Source organism: Seriola aureovittata, chromosome 9 (assembly GCF_021018895.1).
Source record: "Seriola aureovittata isolate HTS-2021-v1 ecotype China chromosome 9, ASM2101889v1, whole genome shotgun sequence".
Taxonomy (NCBI): Eukaryota; Metazoa; Chordata; class Actinopteri; order Carangiformes; family Carangidae; genus Seriola; species Seriola aureovittata.
The window spans coordinates 1351566-1372130 of record NC_079372.1 but is presented as its reverse complement, the minus strand read 5'-3'; the positions used below and the strand labels follow the sequence as shown (position 1 = coordinate 1372130).

General features: G+C 42.7%; 1 protein-coding gene across 1 annotated transcript; it reads right to left on the bottom strand.

Moving 5' to 3' along the window:
• Window positions 1-234: 234 nt before the first annotated feature.
• mfn2 (mitofusin 2) lies at window positions 235-18709 on the bottom strand. The gene is made up of 18 exons (XM_056385032.1): window positions 18337-18709; window positions 16677-16858; window positions 15036-15171; window positions 14729-14891; window positions 14506-14630; window positions 13300-13408; window positions 13083-13190; window positions 9425-9578; window positions 8654-8721; window positions 8316-8437; window positions 8095-8221; window positions 7784-7888; window positions 6471-6573; window positions 5066-5286; window positions 4135-4290; window positions 3784-3980; window positions 3483-3617; window positions 235-1783 (listed from the first exon to the last, which is right to left on the bottom strand). The coding sequence occupies exons 2-18, from the start codon at window positions 16852-16854 to the stop codon at window positions 1714-1716; spliced, it is 2277 nt and encodes a 758-aa protein (XP_056241007.1). The 5' UTR covers window positions 16855-16858; window positions 18337-18709; the 3' UTR covers window positions 235-1713.
• Between the last annotated feature and the right edge of the window lie 1856 nt (window positions 18710-20565).

Below are 20565 nucleotides of genomic sequence, written 5' to 3'. Positions count from 1 at the left end.
GTATATCTGTCTCTACCTATAAGCAGGTCCTCTGCTGTCAGTGTGGGGAGCTGTGGGCGGGGCCTCGACTCTGGTGATTGGGGGAGAGGGGGCTGTTCAAACAGTTTTTAACATGAACATAAAGAAAATTTTCAGAATATTATGCAACATATCCACTTATGATGACAACTGATGAAACCTCACTCAGTGCCTGTGATAGGCCTCAGCCTGTGGTTTAACACACTGTAAACACACTTGTTTAATGGTTGTGTCACCTTTATTTTATTTTATTTTTTTACATACACACGTTTGAACATTTCAACAGGTGAACAATCTACAACAATCACTGCATGCAGGCACCTCCACCTCCAGCATCGTCTATAACCTTTATGAAGAAGAAAGAATCTAAAGCAGCAGCAGCTCAGTAAAGTGCACGTCTTCACTCTGATGAAGGGTCGTGTGGCAGCAGACCCACCCGTTCACATAGCAACAGTCTATAGTTTCAATCAACCAGGACTCACTCAGACCCAGGACCAGGACCAGGACCCAGACCATCCAGTCTGACGTGTCCTTGTTTCCAATTGAAAGGCAGATTATTAAATTACATTATATACACGCCTCAGAAGCGGACTGTTGTTGTTGGCCACGCGCACATCTCCAACATATGTGGCTATAATTATCATTATTAATATCACATGTAGCGGCGGTTTCCTAACCACACACACATTCAGTGCAACAAAAAGAAGAAGTGTGAGAGTTTAACAGGAGGAAGCAGAGATGATACACACAAAGTCTTCTCTAACACAGATGTTTTACACATGAAAACATCTGTCAGCGTCAAAGCAGATAATGTGGTGATGATGATGATGATGACACGTCAGCTGAGTCACAGCCTTCATTTCATACTAACATCTCTGGTACATGAGGTTATTAAAGATCAGTGTAAAATCAACTTCAGTGCTCTAAATATTACACCTGACTAAAACCATGAGTTCATCTTTATGTTTCTTATCGTGTGTCCTGACACGTGTTCTTCCTCTGAGTTCGGCCAGGAACAAACGCAACAGAAAATAGTCCCCAACCAAAGCACGTCTTCTGTTGAACTCATGAAGACTGAAGTGCAGCTGCAGGTTTTAAGGATGAACATATTCTATATCTGAGAGGTGTTTTAAAGATCTATGTCTTCAGTAGGAACCAGTGTTGTTGCAGCTCGAGGACTCAGAGTGGAGGGACTGAGGGGACATGTAGTTCTGGAGAGACCAGGACACACGTTGTTATGGAGATACCAGGACACAGACTGGGGGGGACATGTAGTTCTGGAGGGACCAGGACACATGTTGTTCTGGAGATACCATGACACAGACTGGGGGGGACATGTAGTTCTGGAGAGACCAGGACACATGTTGTTCTGGAGATACCAGGACACAGACTGGGGGGGACATGTAGTTCTGGAAATACCAGGACGCAGACTGGGGGGGACATGTAGTTCTGGAGAGACCGGGACACAGACTGGGGGGGACATGTAGTTCTGGAGAGACCGGGACACAGACTGACAGGACATGTAGTTCTGGTTTTATACAACAGTAACATGTGTACAGAACCAGACCTCCTCCACTCAGGGTCTCCCTCCACTCACGTCAGATGTACAGACTGTCCTGTCCCTCTGACGACAGTGATGTTGGTTCCTCTCTTCATCCTACAGTTCAGAAGCAGCAGCAGCAGTTCAGTCTGTCTTCACTTGCTGTGGTGGAGGTACTGCTGAGTGAACATGTTGAGCTCACTGTCCAGCCAGCCCGCCTTGTTCCTGAGACACACACACAAACACAAATAATGTCCACATGTGAACATTCAGATCTACAGGTTAAGGAAACAGCTCTACTGATTCAAAATACAGCTTCTCCACTTCACCACCACCAGTCTCCATGACAACACGAGGACAGAGTCTCCACACTACGGAGCGCTGAGACCGACAGGTGCGGACAGGGACAGACAGAGACACTGAGCTCAGTGTAGTGTAAGAGCCAGTGTAAGAATATGGCCTGTTGTAAAATCAGTTTGCTTCATGGTCTCTGCGTGATTAGACTCAGAGAGAGAGAAACAGCGAGTTATTCAGACAGAAATATCCATAAATCTGTTATTGTCATTTATTCCCATGATGCTCCTCTCACGCCGTGTGCACGCAGGCAGGTGTGTGTCTGTGGCTCTGCAACTTTCTCATCTTTCAATAACAGGTTTTCAGGTTAGTGCTTTTATAACAATCATGAATGTAATTGTGCTCAGCACAAATCTAGTGAGATGATTTTACATTGTTGTTTAAGATCATTAAAGAAGAGGAAGCTGAGAGCGTTCTTCATGAAGAAACAGGCTGTATTTAAATGAAAGACAGGAGCCCTGTCTTTGTTGTACAGTTCAGTATGGGTGAAGGTCAGAACAGACTCAACACCACTTCTTACATTTTTTACTGTGTTTTCAAAGAACGAGTGGCACTTTTTCCCTTTTTTACAACTCAACAAAAACAAAAATAAAGAGTAGAAGAAAATAAAAACCAGCAGCCAGCTCACACAAAGAGTGGACACATGTATTTCAGTCTGTACAATTACTGATCTGTACTGACCACCTGTAGACATGTCAGAGGTCGATGGAGACGTTTCCACTGATATTATAACCTTGGAAGTGGACAGTGTGAAGTCTGCCTTCAACAACAACAAGACAGAGTGCAGAGTATGAAGGAAGCTGATTAGCTGACCAAAGATTGAAAGCAGCACAGTGTTAATGTGAAAGACTGAGGTGTTTGATGCTGCTGCCTCAGTGTAAGAGCAGGAGTACGCTGATGTGTGGCGGCTGCAGAACGCCTTGGTTTTCAGCTTCACTGTTAACAGCTTAGAGAGGACTCACTGCATCTCACGCCTCACGGCTGTGTCATGTGATCTAAAGATTTGGCCTCTCGCCTATTTTCACGTGTGACACTTCTCCAGCAGAAACAGACAGAGATAAGACCTGATGATGTCGTAGTGACATCATACCAGCAACATTACATAAAACCGACACCTTCACTATAGTTTCTATGTCTAGGTTGAATCTGAATACAACACAGACATGAAAAATATAAATATATGTTGTAGCCGCTGCAGGTGGAGACAGACACATTTTATTGACGTTTTCTGTTAAAAATAAATCAGAAATTTAATCCAACATTCAGTAACTGTAAACTCTATGTAGAAAGATAGAGCTGCAGCGGCAGAGACACACAACACAGGCAGTGTGTTTATTTCAGAGCTTCATGTTCTACTTGAAATGTCTTGATTCAGAATGTCTTTTACATGAGCTGAGTGGTGACATCACCCCTGGACCAGCTGTTTCTAAGGTGATAGTGAGGACAGTGTGAGACATCCTTCACTAGTCAAATACAAGACAAATTATTGTCTGTAATATGAACAGGTGCAATATCTTCACACCTGTCCTGCTGTCCAGCTGTGTGTGCTACACTGTGGTGAGGTGCTTACCGCAGCAGCTTGGCCTTGCTCTGCAGACCGTCCAGCAGCTCGATCTTCCTGTTCATGTCAGTGATCTCATCCTCCAGGTTCTGACGGGTCACATCCACCTGCTGGCACAGCTGAGCAAACACACCAGCCAGCTCCCTGGGAACCACAGCAGCAACACACACACAGTCAGAAACACAACAACAAAGACTGTGGTTGATATTAATTAGACTGAGATCACAGCAGGTTCGTCACATCAGTGACTAAACAAAGCACCACGCTGCTCTCAGGTGACAGTCAGTGTGTGGTTAGTTGGCAGGCTCACTGCTGGACTTGGTGGCTGCAGTTGGATCCAGTGTAGCTGACGATGAGCTGCAGCTTCTCGCTGGCGTAGTCCACAAACTGTCTCTTGAAAGCTCTCTCCTTGGCCTTGGTGGTCCAGGTGAGCCGCTCATAGATGTAGAGAAGCCCGTAGAGGCCCACCGACAGGGCGATCAGACGCCAGCCGACCGCCTTCCAGATCTACGCACACACACACGCACCATGAGGCTTAAACACACTGAGCAGAAACATGATGGTGAACGTGATCCCGATGACAAATTTTTTTACACACGTCAAACCAGGATTACCATGGTAACAGTCATGACTCTGTGTGTGTGTGTGTGTGTCTCCTTACCACGCCACCAACCACAAGGACACCCATGGAGGTACGGGAGGTGAGGGAGGCCAGACCTGTCACCATGGAGACCATCAGCTCTTCCTGGGTCATGGAGCTCTGTGGGAATGGAGGCATGCTGGTGCTGACTGGAGTTAGGGCCATGGGCCGAGGGACCTGCAGGGAGACCACAGCAGAGAACCGGCTCAGAGATCAAACATGATGCTACAGTGTGTTCTTATGATTAATGAGAACTTTGTTCTTTTTTTTATGTAACAGTACTAATCTGTGATCTCTGAGTCCCTAGACCATATTCACACGGCGGCCATTTTCCTCTGACGTCACGCTGAGGGTGGGAAACCTCTTGGAGAAAAATCCTGTGGGAACTGAAACTGAACTTATTTTCTTCACTTTTATTCGACCGAACTGATTAATGGGCAGATGAATTTGCGAGGATCCACAAGCGGATTTAAAAAAAAAAAGGAAACAGCAACTAGATTGAATCTTACATCCACGATGTTGAAGGTAAGAGCAACCCACACTGGAAACACTGGAAGCTAATGCTAGTCTAGCAAACCTGAAGTTTGTAATGAACATAAATGTAAGTGTTAGCGCTACTAAAGTTGTCAGGTGAAAAATCAGTTCCCTGGCTTGTGCAAACGTTAAACATTAACTAACGTAATATAGTTTCATGATCAACCTGCATCAATAACACAGTAATATGACAGAGGAGCAAGAGCATCACTAACTTCACCTTTCATTGTTTTTGTTGTGAAGTGAAGGAGTGCTATTCTACTGGTTTCTGAGAGGTTTCACGATGCAAGGTCATATTAAATAAAGCAGGCGACATCACAGACGGTTCAGTTAAGATTTCAGTCAGAGTTGAGGACAGCAGCAACATCCAAATAAACATCCAGGTGCTTCAGCAGTGGGCGGGGAGAGGGGGCGTTACCTGGTCGTTGTAGCCCATCAGGGCCCTCCGGGTGTTCTTGGGCCCCAGGAAGCGGTTGACCAGCATTGTCCAGCCCAGAGAGAAATGGAAGCTGATGTCCTCCTGAAAGTCACTGCACAGCTTGTCACAGGCCAGGTCATAGCTGAGGCTGAAGCACTGACGAGGAACCAGCTTGTCTACCTGCTCTCTGACTGGGCTGGGCAAGAGAGGCTTCAGACCCTCTACACACACACACACACACACACACACACAGTTACATGAGTATTAGTCAGTTCATGGTGAACAGCTTTGCAGTATTTAACTCCATGGTAATGTTAGACAGCTATCAGTGTGGGATGTGAAGCTACAGTAATTCTAGAGGAACGACTCTGTGGCTCGTTTGTTTTCTTCTCTGATTCTAACATTTTACCTTCAGACGCTTCAGTTTGTTCACAAATTGTTACCATCTCATGCTTTAATTTCTTTTCCCCCATAGTCTACACTCAATACTCCATCATCACAAAGCAAAAACTTTAAGACAATATGCAATATTGTTGTACGCAATTATATGAATTTCCACTAGGGGATAAATAAAGTACATATCTATCTGTCTATCTCAAATGTGTTGAAAAGGAAAAACAGAATTATCACACTGACATCAGTCAATAAAGATAAATTCCAGAGAAACCTCCAGAAACAACCATCATTGCTCTCCACTGATCTGGTCTTCATGTCAGAGTCCAGATGAAGCTTCTCCTCAGGGACAGTTTGTAAAGAAGCAGCTAAAGGACTCTGAGAGAAACCAGATTCTCTGGTCTGATGAGACCAGGACTGTACTGTTTGGTCTCAGTTCTCAGAGTCTGTAGGAAACAGATTTGATGGTTGTCCTTCCTTCTGGAAGCTTCTCCATCTCTACACAGGATCTGTGGAGCTCAGCCACTGATCTGATGTCTGTCTATGATGAATGATTTAGAAACATCTGAGAGTCTGGTTTTCTTTTTCTCTCAGTCACATATTTTAAATACACAGTCAACTTTAATTAAATCATCAACCTCGTGCAACCTGAGCCTAGTTCCACTCACTGTCAACAGGTGCTGCTCATAGGGGATGTTGGTTCTGCAAATAGTATTATAGAGACTCCGGTCTAGACGTGCTCTGTTATGATGTGGAGATATATTAATAAAACTGACGACTTCTCATCAGCATATAAACTCAATCCTTCAGCAGTAAAGTCTAGAAATGTAAGAGTACAATGGAGGAAACAGGGAGCGTGCTGCAGACTGGCTACGTAGTCTGCTCTACGCAGCTGGGCCAACATCATTATTCAGCAGAAAATCTTTTCAGTATCGTGCTCATAGTTAAAATCATTACAGCAGACTGTGGTCTGTGCAGCGATAGTAGACTGGGTGGTTGTGAACAGTGTTACCAATCATGTCGGTCTGTGTGCCCTGCAGGGCGCTGGTGATGGAGGTGGAACACCTCTCTGACATGTTCTTGCCCAGACCCTCTTCTATGTGCCGATGGAGCTCCTACAACAAAAGAAAACAAAAATAACCACAACGAGAACCAATGAAAACAACCAGAATCACCTCCTCCACTCAGTAGTTTCAGCTTACATCCCTGTTTATCCAGAGTCATAAAAGTCATAAAATATTAACCATTTGTCATAACTATTCTGAAGTCTTACATAATAGCTAAGGAGTGTTCTGTGTGGTCACACTGACCTTGACCTTTGACCACCAAAATCTAATCAGTTCTTCCTTGAATCCTAGTGAATGTTTGCATCAAATTTGAAGCTGACACACAGCTGACTGCCGACAGAGCAGGGATTGTCCGGTCATTAACTAAAGCCACGTTTCCACCGCAGGAACTTTCCCCAGGAATCAGGAACTTTGAGGAACTATGCGCGTTTCCACTACAGAACCCAGGGTCTAAATTTTGTTCCAGGGTAACTGATAGACCCCCAAAAAGGTCCCTGGTCGGGGGGGGGGTAGTACTTTCCAAAGGTTCAGGAACTTTGGGGGATGGGGTCTGCAGTGCTGAACATTTCTGGTTGAGTACTCGCTGCATTTTATTTCACCCGCAATGTTTAAAGGTAAAAAAAAACTGAAACAGGACTTCAAGAAAATAAAGGACCACAACAACCGGAGTGACTGAGGTTGCCAACCATTACGTATAATACGGGATCGTCCCATATTTGAAAATAAAATACCGCGTCCTGTAGGCTATTGAATATATACAGGAAGCAATTTGTCCCGTATTTTCGTTCATGTTATCTCCTCAAAGTGCTTTGAATAATGTAATGTCAAGTAATAATTTTGCATAATCTTCCCGGGACTTATGGCCGCGGTGGAAACGCAGACAACAATGGGCCACAGGAACCTTTTAGCTCCTGAAGAAAGTTTTGGTCGAAACGCAGCTTAACACCTCAAAGAACTCAACAGCAGTACTAATACCCATGATTCTTTGTGCTTTGGATGAAGGACAAATGTTTGACTGTTTGTAGGCTTGAGCCAAATGCATGTGCTCATAGACAACTGACTCAACCTGCTGTTGGCATGCAACACCCAGATATGACAGTATGGACAGGTGTGTGCACAGGTGAGTGTACCTGTGGTGGAATATGCTAATGAAAGGTTTGTTTCCTCAGTTTCAGTCACTATGATGAATGTTGTCCAGCTCATTCCAGCCCAATCAAGTTCACGAGTAAGAGAGGTGTTGTATATGTTTTAAACTCACGTTCTTATAGACCTTGAGCACCACTGATGAAGGGTGGAAGTCCATGTGGAAGTCATCCACCAGCACATGAAGCTTCCTGATCTCCTCGGCCATGGCATTAGACACCTGAGCATGAGCACAGAGCGGGGTGAAAACTACTTCCTGTTGAGGCGTTCACCTCAGTTTTACATCTGTGTTTTTACTGACCTACTTCTGACTTTAATTTTGCTAACTGAGGAAATAAATTGATCCCACAAGCACATCACATCACTACTAAGACACAGGAGAAAGCTTAAAGCTCAGGTGAGTTATGATATCATGATGGGGTTCACCTGTCTCTCCACCTCCTCAGTGATCTTCTTGATCCTGGCCTTACAGTCCATGGTCAACAGGTCCAGCTGCTTATCTATAAACTCCAACCGGTCCTGACGGTCCTCTTTGGTCTCAAGACAGTAGACCCTGAAACACACACACAAGAACTAACTGACAACCCGCTGTCCACACAGTGTGCAACAGTGTGAATGTGTCTTCACACAGTTAACCCTCGACTCACCTCTGCTCTTGTGCAGCAACGTGAACAGAGTCCATGATGTGACGCAGAGCCTCAGAGATCTGCTTGGCCCTCACTGTGTGCTGCTCAAACTTGGTCTTCACCGCAGACTGAGAGATACACTCCTACACACACACACACACACAGGAAAAGTTATGTGTGTGTCCAGTGCAGACAGGAAGCCTCCTTCCGACAGATACTGATGTGATGTGGCTCATGCAGTCAGCTGTAAACTTTTTTTTAAAGTCACGGTGATCAATAAACTGGATAAACATCCACCATTGATGAATGTATCTGATTATTTAAATCTGGTTCCAACTGTTCGTGGATCAGGATCTCACCTCGAATCTCCGCTCAAAGTTCTGGAACTCAAACATTCTGGCCTGAAATCCCTCAGCCAGGGCTCCACCTGAAACAGGACCACACCATGTAACCCTGTACTAACCCACTCAACACACAAATATAATCTTTAGAACATAACTGAGAAATTAATGTAAAAAATATTAGAATAAAAAAAAATATTAGATTTAAATCAGCAAGTCTCTACTCACAGAGTGTTTCTGTTTTATGTATCAAATGAAAGCATCAGCACATTTCAGTTGGTACCTCAGTAATGGTATTTAATTAAATATACTGTATCAACCAGTCGTACAGCTGTTTAGTTCTAGAATTGATAAAAGTAAATCTCTGATCACAGCGACACAAAATAAAACTGGATTTCCTCAAATCCATCAACCAGTTTCATGCCTGAACCTTCTGTGATGGATGAAGACACTTAAATACAGAGTCAGCCTGGGTGATAACTCAGTATCTTTATCAGCGGAGGCTTATTAGAAGGAAATGATCATGGTCTTTTCCTTGTTTCTGCCTAAATTAATGATTTTGTTGTTCTGAAAATTAAAAACAGAATGCTCAAACGTTTAAAATTTGATGTTTGGTCTGATACACAACAGTGGAACAGTTAAGTGCATTGAAAATCTATTTGATTACTTTGTATGAAGGTATATTCATAAAACAAACAGAACCTCCTGTGGTTCCACTTTCCAAAACCACCCCAGGAAAACACAATGTTCAAATTCCATGGCTTTTCCAGGTTTGACCACCATGCTCACCTGCTTCAGGCATCCCTTGAGCCTTCTGTACTCGAGCCTGGAGCACTTCCTTGGCAGAGACGAAGAAGATGCGGTCACTGGCCTGGTTCCGGTCTACCACAGCCAGCTCATCCACCAGGAAGTTGGTGCAGCGGTCCATGTGCTGCCTGCGAACCTGACACAACAACAGTACACTTTATAGAACACAAACTACAACAAGTAATGGAAGGGACACAGCTTTTGACAGTGATGTTGGCCCAGTGACACAGTGACATAATCACCTGACCACCAACCTAGGAGATGAAGGTCAGGGTGCAGAAAACTGGTTCTGCTGGTTCCCTTATCATTTAACACATTCACAGTGACAGGTGTGTAACATTAAGAAACTAGAACCACCTCCTCCACTAGTTTCAGGTTACATCCCTGTTTATCCAGAGTCATAGAAAATATGAACTATGAAATATGATTTGTGTGAAATTTTGTCATAATTACTGTGTGAAGTCTTGAGTAATGGCTAAATAGTGTTTTCTGAGGTAGGTGTGGTCGATATGCCCTATAAGTAATGTCACGATATTTTTAGGCTATATCACGATACACAAAATATATTGCGATTTTTTAAATCTCCTCTATAGAACTTGATAAATGCATGATTTAAGCAGAAATAAACTGGGAAACATTTGTTGATAGTCATACTGATATGATACCATAACACCTTTCACTAGTTAATAGTTTCATTGTGTGGACTTTACATGAATATGACACAGACATGAACATGGATGAACTGTAGCTTGCTGGGGAATAATGCCCTACAGTGCACACTTTCTCATAATTGTTTGTTTTAACCCTAAAGGCCCATGGGAGCGTATACGCTTCCAAATTTCACATTGTCTGTAGAGCGCCATTGCTCCGCGACCGTTTGCGCTAGAGACGTGTCGTTTTTCTCTCCTTAAACTAGACGATCGGTGCTTTCTACCAAGCCCCTGATGGTCCGTGCGTTTTCACTGACTTAGATCGAGAAACTTACATTGAAAGTTTCTGAATATTTGGAGTAGTTTTTCTGGCACATTGCTGCTTTCTGTCTGTGTGTTAAGGCATTCTTTGCCAGTGACATTTAGCGTCACGTGACTGAATCAGACATTCCTATAGGCACCAATTATTGAGGCCACAGCCAATCAGAGTGTCTGATTCAGAGGCTTGGCCTGCCTTCGCATAAGCATAATACCCAGACTGAACGTGAGCAGTGCTGTTTTACTCTGATATCAAAGTGAAAAGTTGTTTAGAGTTTATCGAAGTGACAGAAAACAGACAGAAGGATGTGACAGTCAGATATTAATGCAGCGGAGGATTTGGAGCTGATTTTTCAAGGAGCAGACAAATAATGCCCATAAATACTGCTCCAGAGAATGAGCTTATCTCATGAACAGATAAAGATAGAAACTTCAAATCACCTCTGGAACAACTCAAACAAATAAATACAATTTTCTCTGTTGAATTTTTCCTTCTTTATTATGGTTTAGTGTTTTTATCTATAAAATAAGGAAAAATTCCATGTTAGTTTTCTTTCGTTTTATGGGCTATTAACCTATTATACTGCACTGAAGTCTTTATTGAGTGACATTATTAGCTGAGGTTATGCTGATTCTAAATATGTGCAGCACTTGGTGAAACTGTTAAAAATGACAATTTTATCAGGAAAAACACAAAGGTATTAAAGAGCAAAAATATTGAAATACAAATGTTAAAGTTTTTAAAATTTATTTTGGGTAAATTCGTTGTTATATTAATCAAGTAATTAAAAATAATAGTTAGATTAATTGAAAAAATAATGGATAGATTAATCAATAAACAAATAATCTTTAGGTGCAGCCCTAATCAGTTTATCTAAATAATTCCTGATTGGATATTTGGAGAGGAGAACAAACAGCTTCAGATATCACATTCAGAGGAAGGATGTACAGACAGAAGAACATGATTTCTGCACACTGACTACCTGCTGCTGGTGCCAACTAGGGATGCCCCAATTGATCGGCCGCTGATCAATTTCGGCCAATTTCATTAAAAAATACGTGATTGGTGGATCAGAATAAATGCTTTAGTCAACGATCACCTTACAACAGATCACCTGTGGTTGAGGCTGAGAGAAGCCCTGTGTTGTGTAGTGTAGTCCCGTCCCACTTTGTTCATTGTGTTGGCGTGCGACAGGCCACCAGAAACAAACAACATGTCAGCCGTGTGGAACTTTTACAAAGTGTGTGAGACTGATATAACGTACACCATCTGTCATGCAGGGCTCCAGACGAACTTTTTCACTGGTTGCAGCCATGATTTGGTCGCCCCTTTTTTAAACATTGCCTATTTCTTCATGAAGGAGGCTCTGAGGCTTCCTCCTCTTTAATTATGTTTAATAAAAATGTAAAATTATGTCACTAGATTTCAGTAATGAGGTACTATAACATTCATGATTTTTGTAAAACTATACAGACCCAAAAACTGTTACTGAATCTTTCTGAAAGTTTCAGAGCAACAAAAACACACAGCGCTGCGGTAACCATAGTAACTCACTCACACACCTGCCTGCATGCACACGGCCTGAGAGGAGCATCATGGGAATAAATGACAAAAACTGATTTATTGGATATTTCTCACTTTGCCCTGACGGTCTGAGGAATTCTTTCTTTCTCGGTCTTGTCTATCCCTGCTGTCAGCACCTTACCACGCAGCAACAGAAACCGACCACAGAGCAAAATGATTTTACCCACTGTCTAATTGTGCTATTTGCGCTGTTAGAGACTGTGTATGCTATTCACATGCTATTAGGTTTACTTCACCGGGCAGTTTAACCCCTGGCTCTGTTACAGGCAAAGTTAAATCCAATGACCATTTTGTTCTCCCTTTGAAAAGAAGAGGGGAGGGGCTCAGTCCCAGCAGGCTTGGTGCTTAAATTTCAGGAGTTCAAGCTTAAACTGCGTTGACTTGGTAACAAGTTGTCTACAAGTGTCTACACTGAACTGGCCACTTCGTTACACTACACACAACATTGCCCTCATACCGTGATCACGGGTGCTGAGTTAGCTCCCTGTCACTGTCTGTTCCCGGCTGCACCTGCATTCTGATGATCATGCAAGGACCACGTGTCATTTTAACTCACACTCACAAATATAGTCGCATATGCGTTGCAGTTTGGAGCCCTGCAATGTCTGCCAAAAATCATCGGCATCGACCGTGGATCAGCCCGTCTCACTCACAGATGATCAGTGGCAAAAAACGTGATCAGGGCATCACACTCATTTTGCTTTTTATATTTGTTTCCTCACAATATACCAGACACTGTCTGTTTGCCAGATGTGTTACATTAATGCAGAGGACTGCAGTGTAACGCTCCACTCCTGACACACCAAGTCAGTACAGGATGTGATCAGAATCATTTATCAGACACAGCAGTCAGTTTCACTGCATTTGCTCTCTTGGTGTCAATTAACACTTAAAGAAGCTCCGTCATCTTTCAGGTCACTCCAACCTATAAAATTATTGATTCATGGATACACATGAATATCATGACAAGACAACAAACTGCTTCCTCTAGACATCCTACTACTACCTGCAGCATTAGGCTGTAGACACTATACAAAGTTTAAAACCTTCCACCATATTCTAACATTCTCAGTCTATTTTTGCTGACCTCCTCCATGTACTCAGGCTCTGAGGCGGAAGCGTCCCAGCGGTTGTTGAGGATGAAGATGTTCGGACTGGAGAGCCGCTCGTTGACCTTGTGAAAAAAGGACTTCTCCTGTGGACACACGTCATACACTGATGTCATGTAAAGATCTCATCATAAACAGTCCACATGTTTCTGTGTTTTTCATTGTCAACATGCTGACTCAGCTGTCACGTCTCACCGTCTGCATCAGTGTGGACTCAGAGTTCGCCACCAGAACAAACACATCAGCATCCAGGCAGAACTTGTCGATCCAGCTGTCCAGCTCTGTGGTGACATCGATACCTGGGCTGGAGGAAGAACAGGAGGTGAGTGAGTCAGCTGCAAAGATTGCCAAACATCATCATCATCATTTTAATCATGGCTACCACAACAAGCAGGGTCCCACCTCTGCCTTGTTAGAATGATACAGCCTCATTATGGTGGAAACCTTTACCAAGGTACAGCCAGTTACAGTTTTTACCCAGGATGATGATTGCACTGATTCCTATGACACAGGTGATCAGTACTGATTACTCTGGATGCGCACAAGTAGAGCAACAGCGTGAATCTCAGCCCACATTTTCTCGTGTTTGTAGCATTTTGCATAACAGACCAAATTTGTTAAGACTTGTGACATGTATATTTTATCACAAGATGAACCTCCAGGCCACCTAGGGCTGAACAATTTGGGAAAATAATCGAATTGCAATTTTTTTTTTTTACCAACATTACGATTAGGATTTAATATGCATTATTTTTTTAAGTTCCTTATCTTCTGTATTATTCAACAAACACAAGCAATAAATCATTGTATATTATGACTAACACAATATTAGATAGATTAACCATGAACTGTTCTTTCCTGTAGGACAGGCCTATTTGTCATGATGAAATTAGATGATGCATGAATTGATATGAATGACATATTTTTATTTAACAACTTTAATCATTACGACAGGAACACACTGCCTGTGCTGTGTGTGTGTTCACCCCTGCTGTGTCTCTGCTGTTGCAGCTCTACTGCTCTACATAGAGTTTACAGGTTACTGAATGTTGGAAAACTTCATTATGAATTAATTTCAGATTTATTTTTGACAGAAAACATCTCTGGCTCCACATGCAACTGCTAAAACGGTAAAAAAATATATATAATTTTTTTCACGTCTGTGTCATAGCCTGGACATTGAAGCTATAATGAAATAAGTCCGTTTTTTGTGATGTTGCTGGGCATGTGAAAAAGAGGTGAGACGCCAAACCTCCAGATTATGCCACACAGTCATGAGGCAGTGTGTCGCTCTAACTCATTAACGTGGGCGCCAAAATGAGAACCAATACATTCCACAGATGCAACGCACACGCCACACAGCCAGTGTTTTCCTGGTGTTAGTGTTTACTTGTGTCTGACCTGTCCACCAGCACCAGGTCATCCCTCAGCAGAGCACACTTGGCTTTCGGCCACATGACACAGACCAAGCTGCCGGCGTCCAGGTCCTCATCCTGGTGGAGAGCGTGGGCCAGCTGGTTCACCGTCTGTCAACAAAAACACATCAGCTGTTTACAGGACGACATGTTACACATTCGGACTGGAGGTGTGGAGGCGGAGACACCTGTCAGCGAGCTCTGCTCACCTTTATGCTCTTCTTCTCCTCTGAGCCTTCAGTGAGGAGGAAGGCCTCGTTGCCATCGGTGCCCTCCACCCTCAGGAAGCAGTTGGTGGTGTGTCCTATTCCAGACGGCAGCACCTTATCACAGAGCATGGCATTGATCACTGAGCTCTTCCCATTACTGGTCCTGTGAAACAAACCACAAACCTGTCAGCCTTAGCCCACACAACCTGCACGCTCTGCACAGGTTTCCACTTCAGGTCCAGCTCAACAGAAAACAAGGAACAAAGATGAAGAAGAACTAGACTGGGAAAGAACCAGATGTACATACCTCCCAAAGAAGACCACCTTCATGTGCCTGCGGGCGAGCACTTCTCCAATCCCTGCCACCTTTGTGAGGTAACCACGGACATCCTGGACCTGCTCCTCTGTGGTGACCGGGTCCAGCTCCTCATTTTTGTGAGTATCTGATCAGAGAGAAGTTTCCACAGACAGCCTCTTAATTCACCTGGCAGCATGAAGACTGCATCATGTTTGGCACGTGTATGTCCTGATCATTATTCTCATTCCATGACAGGTGTCCACACATAAGAAACAAGCTAACGTCAGATCCATAAAACTCTGTAGATTCATAACTAAAACTATGTGCCGCACAAAACCAGACATATTCATGATACAGATTCTTTTCAGCAGATGTATAAAGCTGTGCGTTCACATGGTTCAGCATTAGAAAAATCACTCACATCTGCATGAGCATCATTTCCACTCCTTCCATAAATAGATGAAAACTCCCTTTATCAGTTTGTATAAGAACACTGTCTCCACCACAAGTGATCAGACACAGAGAAGAAAGATGAGACAGAAGAACATTTTTACTGATTGTGAATTGTGAAACTGAGGTAAAAACCTGCATCAGTTTGCTTTAGTACAACTACACTAATCTAAAGTCCTGTTTTACTCTGATCTTCATTTATTGGGACTAGAGAGTCTTAATGAGGCTCAGGACAGTCTCTAACACTGTGGTTAGTCAATATCAAAATTGTATCCAACAGTTTACAAAATGACTCACAATAAATAATAAGGACTGTTGAAGAAAATTCACTCAAGTCCTTAGTTTCAAGTTTGCTGTAGTGATGCAAGTTTATTGGTATCCCAGGATACGGTGAGCCAACTGACACAGAGCGGGTCTGAGGCAGTAGACTGACACACAGTGTAGGGCAGGGGGACACTTATACAGTTGAAGACAATGGGATGGACAACTGTATTTGCATAGACCTGGGGTTACAGACATTTGGTCAGACGGGAAAGGAAGTTAGAAACAAAAAGTAATGTTCTCTAGAGGTCTTGCAGTGTAACACCTTGGTTCAAGTGATCAGGAGGGTAGGAGGGGCTCTTAGGCTGGATCAGCATATCCATAGGTAGGGCAGGAAGGCCCCTAGACTGAAGATGTTGTTATGACGATGAAGCGTTGGTTATGTAAGAGGGAAGAAGGGGTGTTATACAGGGACAGACGGTGGTTGATAAAGTAAGTAGTATCTCCTTGATCAAAGGATCAAGTGGCCAACTCAGTGGGGTTATAGAGTTGTTCCTAGGTCTCAGCAAGTCTACACTGAAGACTGTGTATATTCTTCCTCAGGACATTAAACGCAATTATTTCTGTTTATGTAAAGTTCTAAAACTTACGATGATAATGAATGAAGCTCCGTGAAGTTGGTTATTTTGTTTCAAGTTAAACTTCGTGTCTCATCTTATTTTGTATTTCCACTTTGCTGTAACTTGGATCTCTTTGAAAATTGTATGTTCACATGGTGAAAGGAATGTGTGAGGTGACACAGACTGTGTTTATAAAGACCAGTTTATGAGCAGGAAATGGCATCCTCATGGTTTTTGTGTGTACACATCAGTTATGACTCTGGCCCCTGGTGTTTATGTGGTACAACATGTTGAAGTGCCTTCAGAGGAGAATGGGTACCTTCCAGAAAGGAAGCGCTCTCCTTGATGTAGGCCCCCAACTGTTCAAAGATCCCATTGATCTTCTTCTTTGCTGTGACAAAGTGTTTGAGCGGCGATGCGTTCACTTCTGCCATCAGTCTCTTGTCCTTCTTGCTATGGACTGCGTTGGTGTTGGGCCGTGAGAAAACCAGAGACATGGCACTAGACACAGAGTGAGACATCAAAAACAGCCTGAGAAGAAGGTCTGGAAAATGTTTCGTTGAAATCCAAAAACATTTACATATGTGGTATTTATGTTTTAAATATAATCTGTTACATTCAGGCTCTTTGACAAACAAGTTCCCACAGTACGTGTGGTGTGGAGTTTGAATGTTTCTGCTGTCACTGACTCTGTGACTGTTGTGTGTGTGTCATTGTTTTAGTTTGAAAACACTGTTTTAAAATTAAAACACAGTTGTATGGACATAACCAAAGTTTTTCTCTGTTGATGTGGAAGCAGCGCTCAAGGACAGGGATACGAAGTGAAGACTGCCAGAGTTCTCTAGTCCAGATGAGGCAGCTACTTACTTGTGAGCAAACATGTTCACTGGTGATATTTACTGCTGACTGAAATTTAATTAATAAAATCATCTTACTGCAGATTATAAAAATGTAGAGGTGGCTCATTAACATAGTCTCTAACATGAAGAAGGTCATGGACTACAAATATGTAAATACAGAGATACACAGGTTAAAGAGGATGGCCACTGGGATTTGAGGAAATAACATGATTTGGAAAATAATTTTATAACTTTACAGGCTGTTTGTATGGTAAATAACTACAACATGACAATCTGTTCTCATTCACTCCCTGAAACAGTCTCAACAACATCAGCTCTCATCTGCACTTTCCAGTGGTACATGAAATCTGAGGGAGGAGCCTGTTCATTGTTGGTAATATTGAAAAGATCTTTATTTTCTATAATTCAGACGGTCAGTTGTTGGTCAGTAACTCATATCAAAAAGATCTTTACCTTCTGTATTTCAGATGCTTGTCTAGGTTTGAAATGTAAATATCAGGTATTTGAGATTGTTGTCCTTCTCCTCGGTATCTGACATGACCTGACTCCTACATGTTGGTCAGTAACTGCACAAAACACCAGGACCGCCTCCCACTATGTTCCAACACAGACAACAAACTGCGGCCTCGTGACTTGACAAAGCACAAAGCTGGAGCTGCAGGTGAATCAGTTGTTACCTGTAGGCCTGTGTGTGAAGGCCGGTACCCAGCTGTGACCTTTCACACAGTCTGAAGGTAACGCGGGTAAATGTCACGATGTCCTCTGTCACCGGATAATGAAACTACATGAACCATCAGCACAACCCGACTCAGGAAGATCCAGCTGAATAAAGTTAAATAGCAGCCTCTGCTAGCAGGTCGTTCAGCTGTCTAACGTTTGGCCTATTGCGTCACATATCGTCGTAAACTCTGTTGAATCAGTCACAGGTCTGACTGCCGGTCTTTGTGTTGTCAATCAGTTTGCTGTAACTTCCTCAGGCCTGATAACATGTTAGCGCGTTAACTGGGGACACATGCTAATCATCAAGCTACATAGCCTGTCAAGTTAACTGCATTCACTTAGCTTCTACACTAGCTAACCGAATAACAGACTGTTTCATGTTCCAGTTTTGGGACTTACCGTAGATGGGGGCGGTCTTCACAAATACTCCTCTTGCATCCTGGCACCGGTGCTGTTAAAACCTCTACAAGCTAACCAACTGCTAACGTTGTCCCGGAGTGTATGTCGGTAAGAGCGTTAGCTGTGCTAGCAGAGGGGGCGGCACCGAGCGCTTCACCGAGCTCAGGCTTAATGACGAGCTGTTTTCTCCCTGTGGTCAACAGCAGCACGGTCAGTGACTCATACAGACACCTCAACAAACCGGAGGTTTCTCTCTTTATCAGACACCATGTCGTCTACGAAGCACAACGAAGATAGTATCAGCAGCGGCCTGCAGGTACATACAGCCATTACATCACGGTACAGACCCACCCACTACTTCTTCTTCTATTGCTACCAAAGAGCCTCTATATTGTCTTCTTCTTTTGCCTGGATTGGTGGTTGGCAACCAGCTTTCAGGTGCATTACCGCCACCTACCGGACTGGAGTGTGGAGCATTAGAATGGCAGGAAAATAATAATTAAAAAAAGAAAAGGAAAAAGGACTACATTCTGTTTATCAACCCTGTGTTTTGAGATACATGATTAGATGAGTAAACATTATCCCTGATGTTTCTCTGAGTAGGTTCCTAACCTTGAATAATGCTGCTCTTAGAGCCTTTCTTTCTTCCTCATATCCCCTACATTGTAACAGCACATGCTTAACTGATGTTGAATCTCCACAATGTGCACATCTACCAGTTGGATGTTTACATATTTTGTGTAGTGTCTGATGTATTCCAGTATGTCCTATCCTGAGACGAGTAACGACTGCCTCTTCCTTTCAGTTCCTGCACACCCTCCTTCCCAAACCCACATGATTCTGGATGCTATAAAAATGTCTTCCTGTGTCATTCATGTCCCAATATTCTTGTCATATTTTTTGCATTTGACTCTTTATGATTGTTTTACCTTCTGCTTTACTTAACTGGATTTTAATGTTTACTGTTTGCAAATAAAGTGATTGTTTTGCCAGTATGTTAGCATCCCCGTTTCCTTCTACTCCTACATGGGCAGGAACCCAAACAAAACAGACACTCAAGCCCTTATTGTACATCCTGCGTATTACATGATGAATTTCAAATAAAATATCTTGTCTACATGATTTCACAGATTTAATGCTTGTGAGTGCTGCCAAACTATCAGATGCAATTAATGTATTTGTTTTGTTGTTCTCCTCTAACCATTTGAATGCTATCAGATTAGCATCAAGTTCAACTGCATATACTGATAAACGATCTGTGGGTCTTTCCTTTATTGCAACCCTGAACTGTGGGATGAAAGTTGCAACTCCTGTGTGTCCAGTCTCAGGATCTTTTGACCCATCTGTGAATACCAATAATTTATCCCCATAGTGCTGTTCAATGTAATTTTGTGCTATACTCCCAGCATATGCCTGTTTGGATTTCCTCTTTAATTGCTGCTGCAAGTTTAAATGACTAATGATATATGAAATAACCATGTAGGAAAGGCTGAAGAAGGGACTGTTGGACTGCACTGTATGTTAGTTAAACCTACATTTTCGACTTTACTACATTTTCGAAAAATGAGTCCAATATTTATTTCGGTGACTATGGAGTGAAAGAATCTGTCACAATCTGTGAATTTGTTCACTTCGTCCATTGAAATGTACTTTTAAGAAGGAAGCAGAGTCCGATATCAGAACATTATCTACCTCATGTAATAGTAAAGCTGTGAAAACCCTCCGAATTTTAAAATATTAATATCATTTGTAGTATACTTTAAAAAAAATCTGTCTTTGATTGTGTTATAAACTCTGTTTATAACCCCTGGCGCTGTGCATTTTTGTTGTCTGTCTTTGTTAATTATGTTGGGCTACTTCTTTTGTGCCTTACTTTGAATGTAATGTAATTATTAATAATAAATAAATATATAAATAAAATAAAAAATACACTCAGACCTGCTTCCAGTCTCCTAAAGGGGCGGGGAGGTGGAGAAACTCATGTGACACAGATAGGAAATAAACGGTAATGAAGCGTCTCAGTTTCTGCTGCTGCTGCTGCTTCTTTTTCCTTCTTCTTCTTCTTCTTCTTCTTGGCGGTTGGCAAACCAGCTTATAGGTGCATTACCGCCACCAACTGGAATGGAGTGTGGATCAGGAAGTCTAGTTAAACTAAACTAAACTCATATCCGCTTAATCATACTGGAATAAGATCTGAAAGCATTCCTTTGAGTTCTTTTGCAGAACATC

What these genes read in the sequence shown, in the direction of transcription:
- mfn2 (XM_056385032.1), bottom strand. Translation starts at nt 16,854, where the DNA reads ATGTCTCTGGTTTTCTCACGGCCCAACACCAACGCAGTCCATAGCAAG. An exon ending in AGCCTGAGTACATGGAGGAG is followed by an intron (nt 9,579 to 13,082) that starts GTCAGCAAAAAT and finishes TTGTTGTGTCAG; the next exon opens with GTTCGCAGGCAGCACATGGA. An exon ending in ACTTTGAGCGGAGATTCGAG is followed by an intron (nt 8,438 to 8,653) that starts GTGAGATCCTGA and finishes GTGTGTGTGTAG; the next exon opens with GAGTGTATCTCTCAGTCTGC.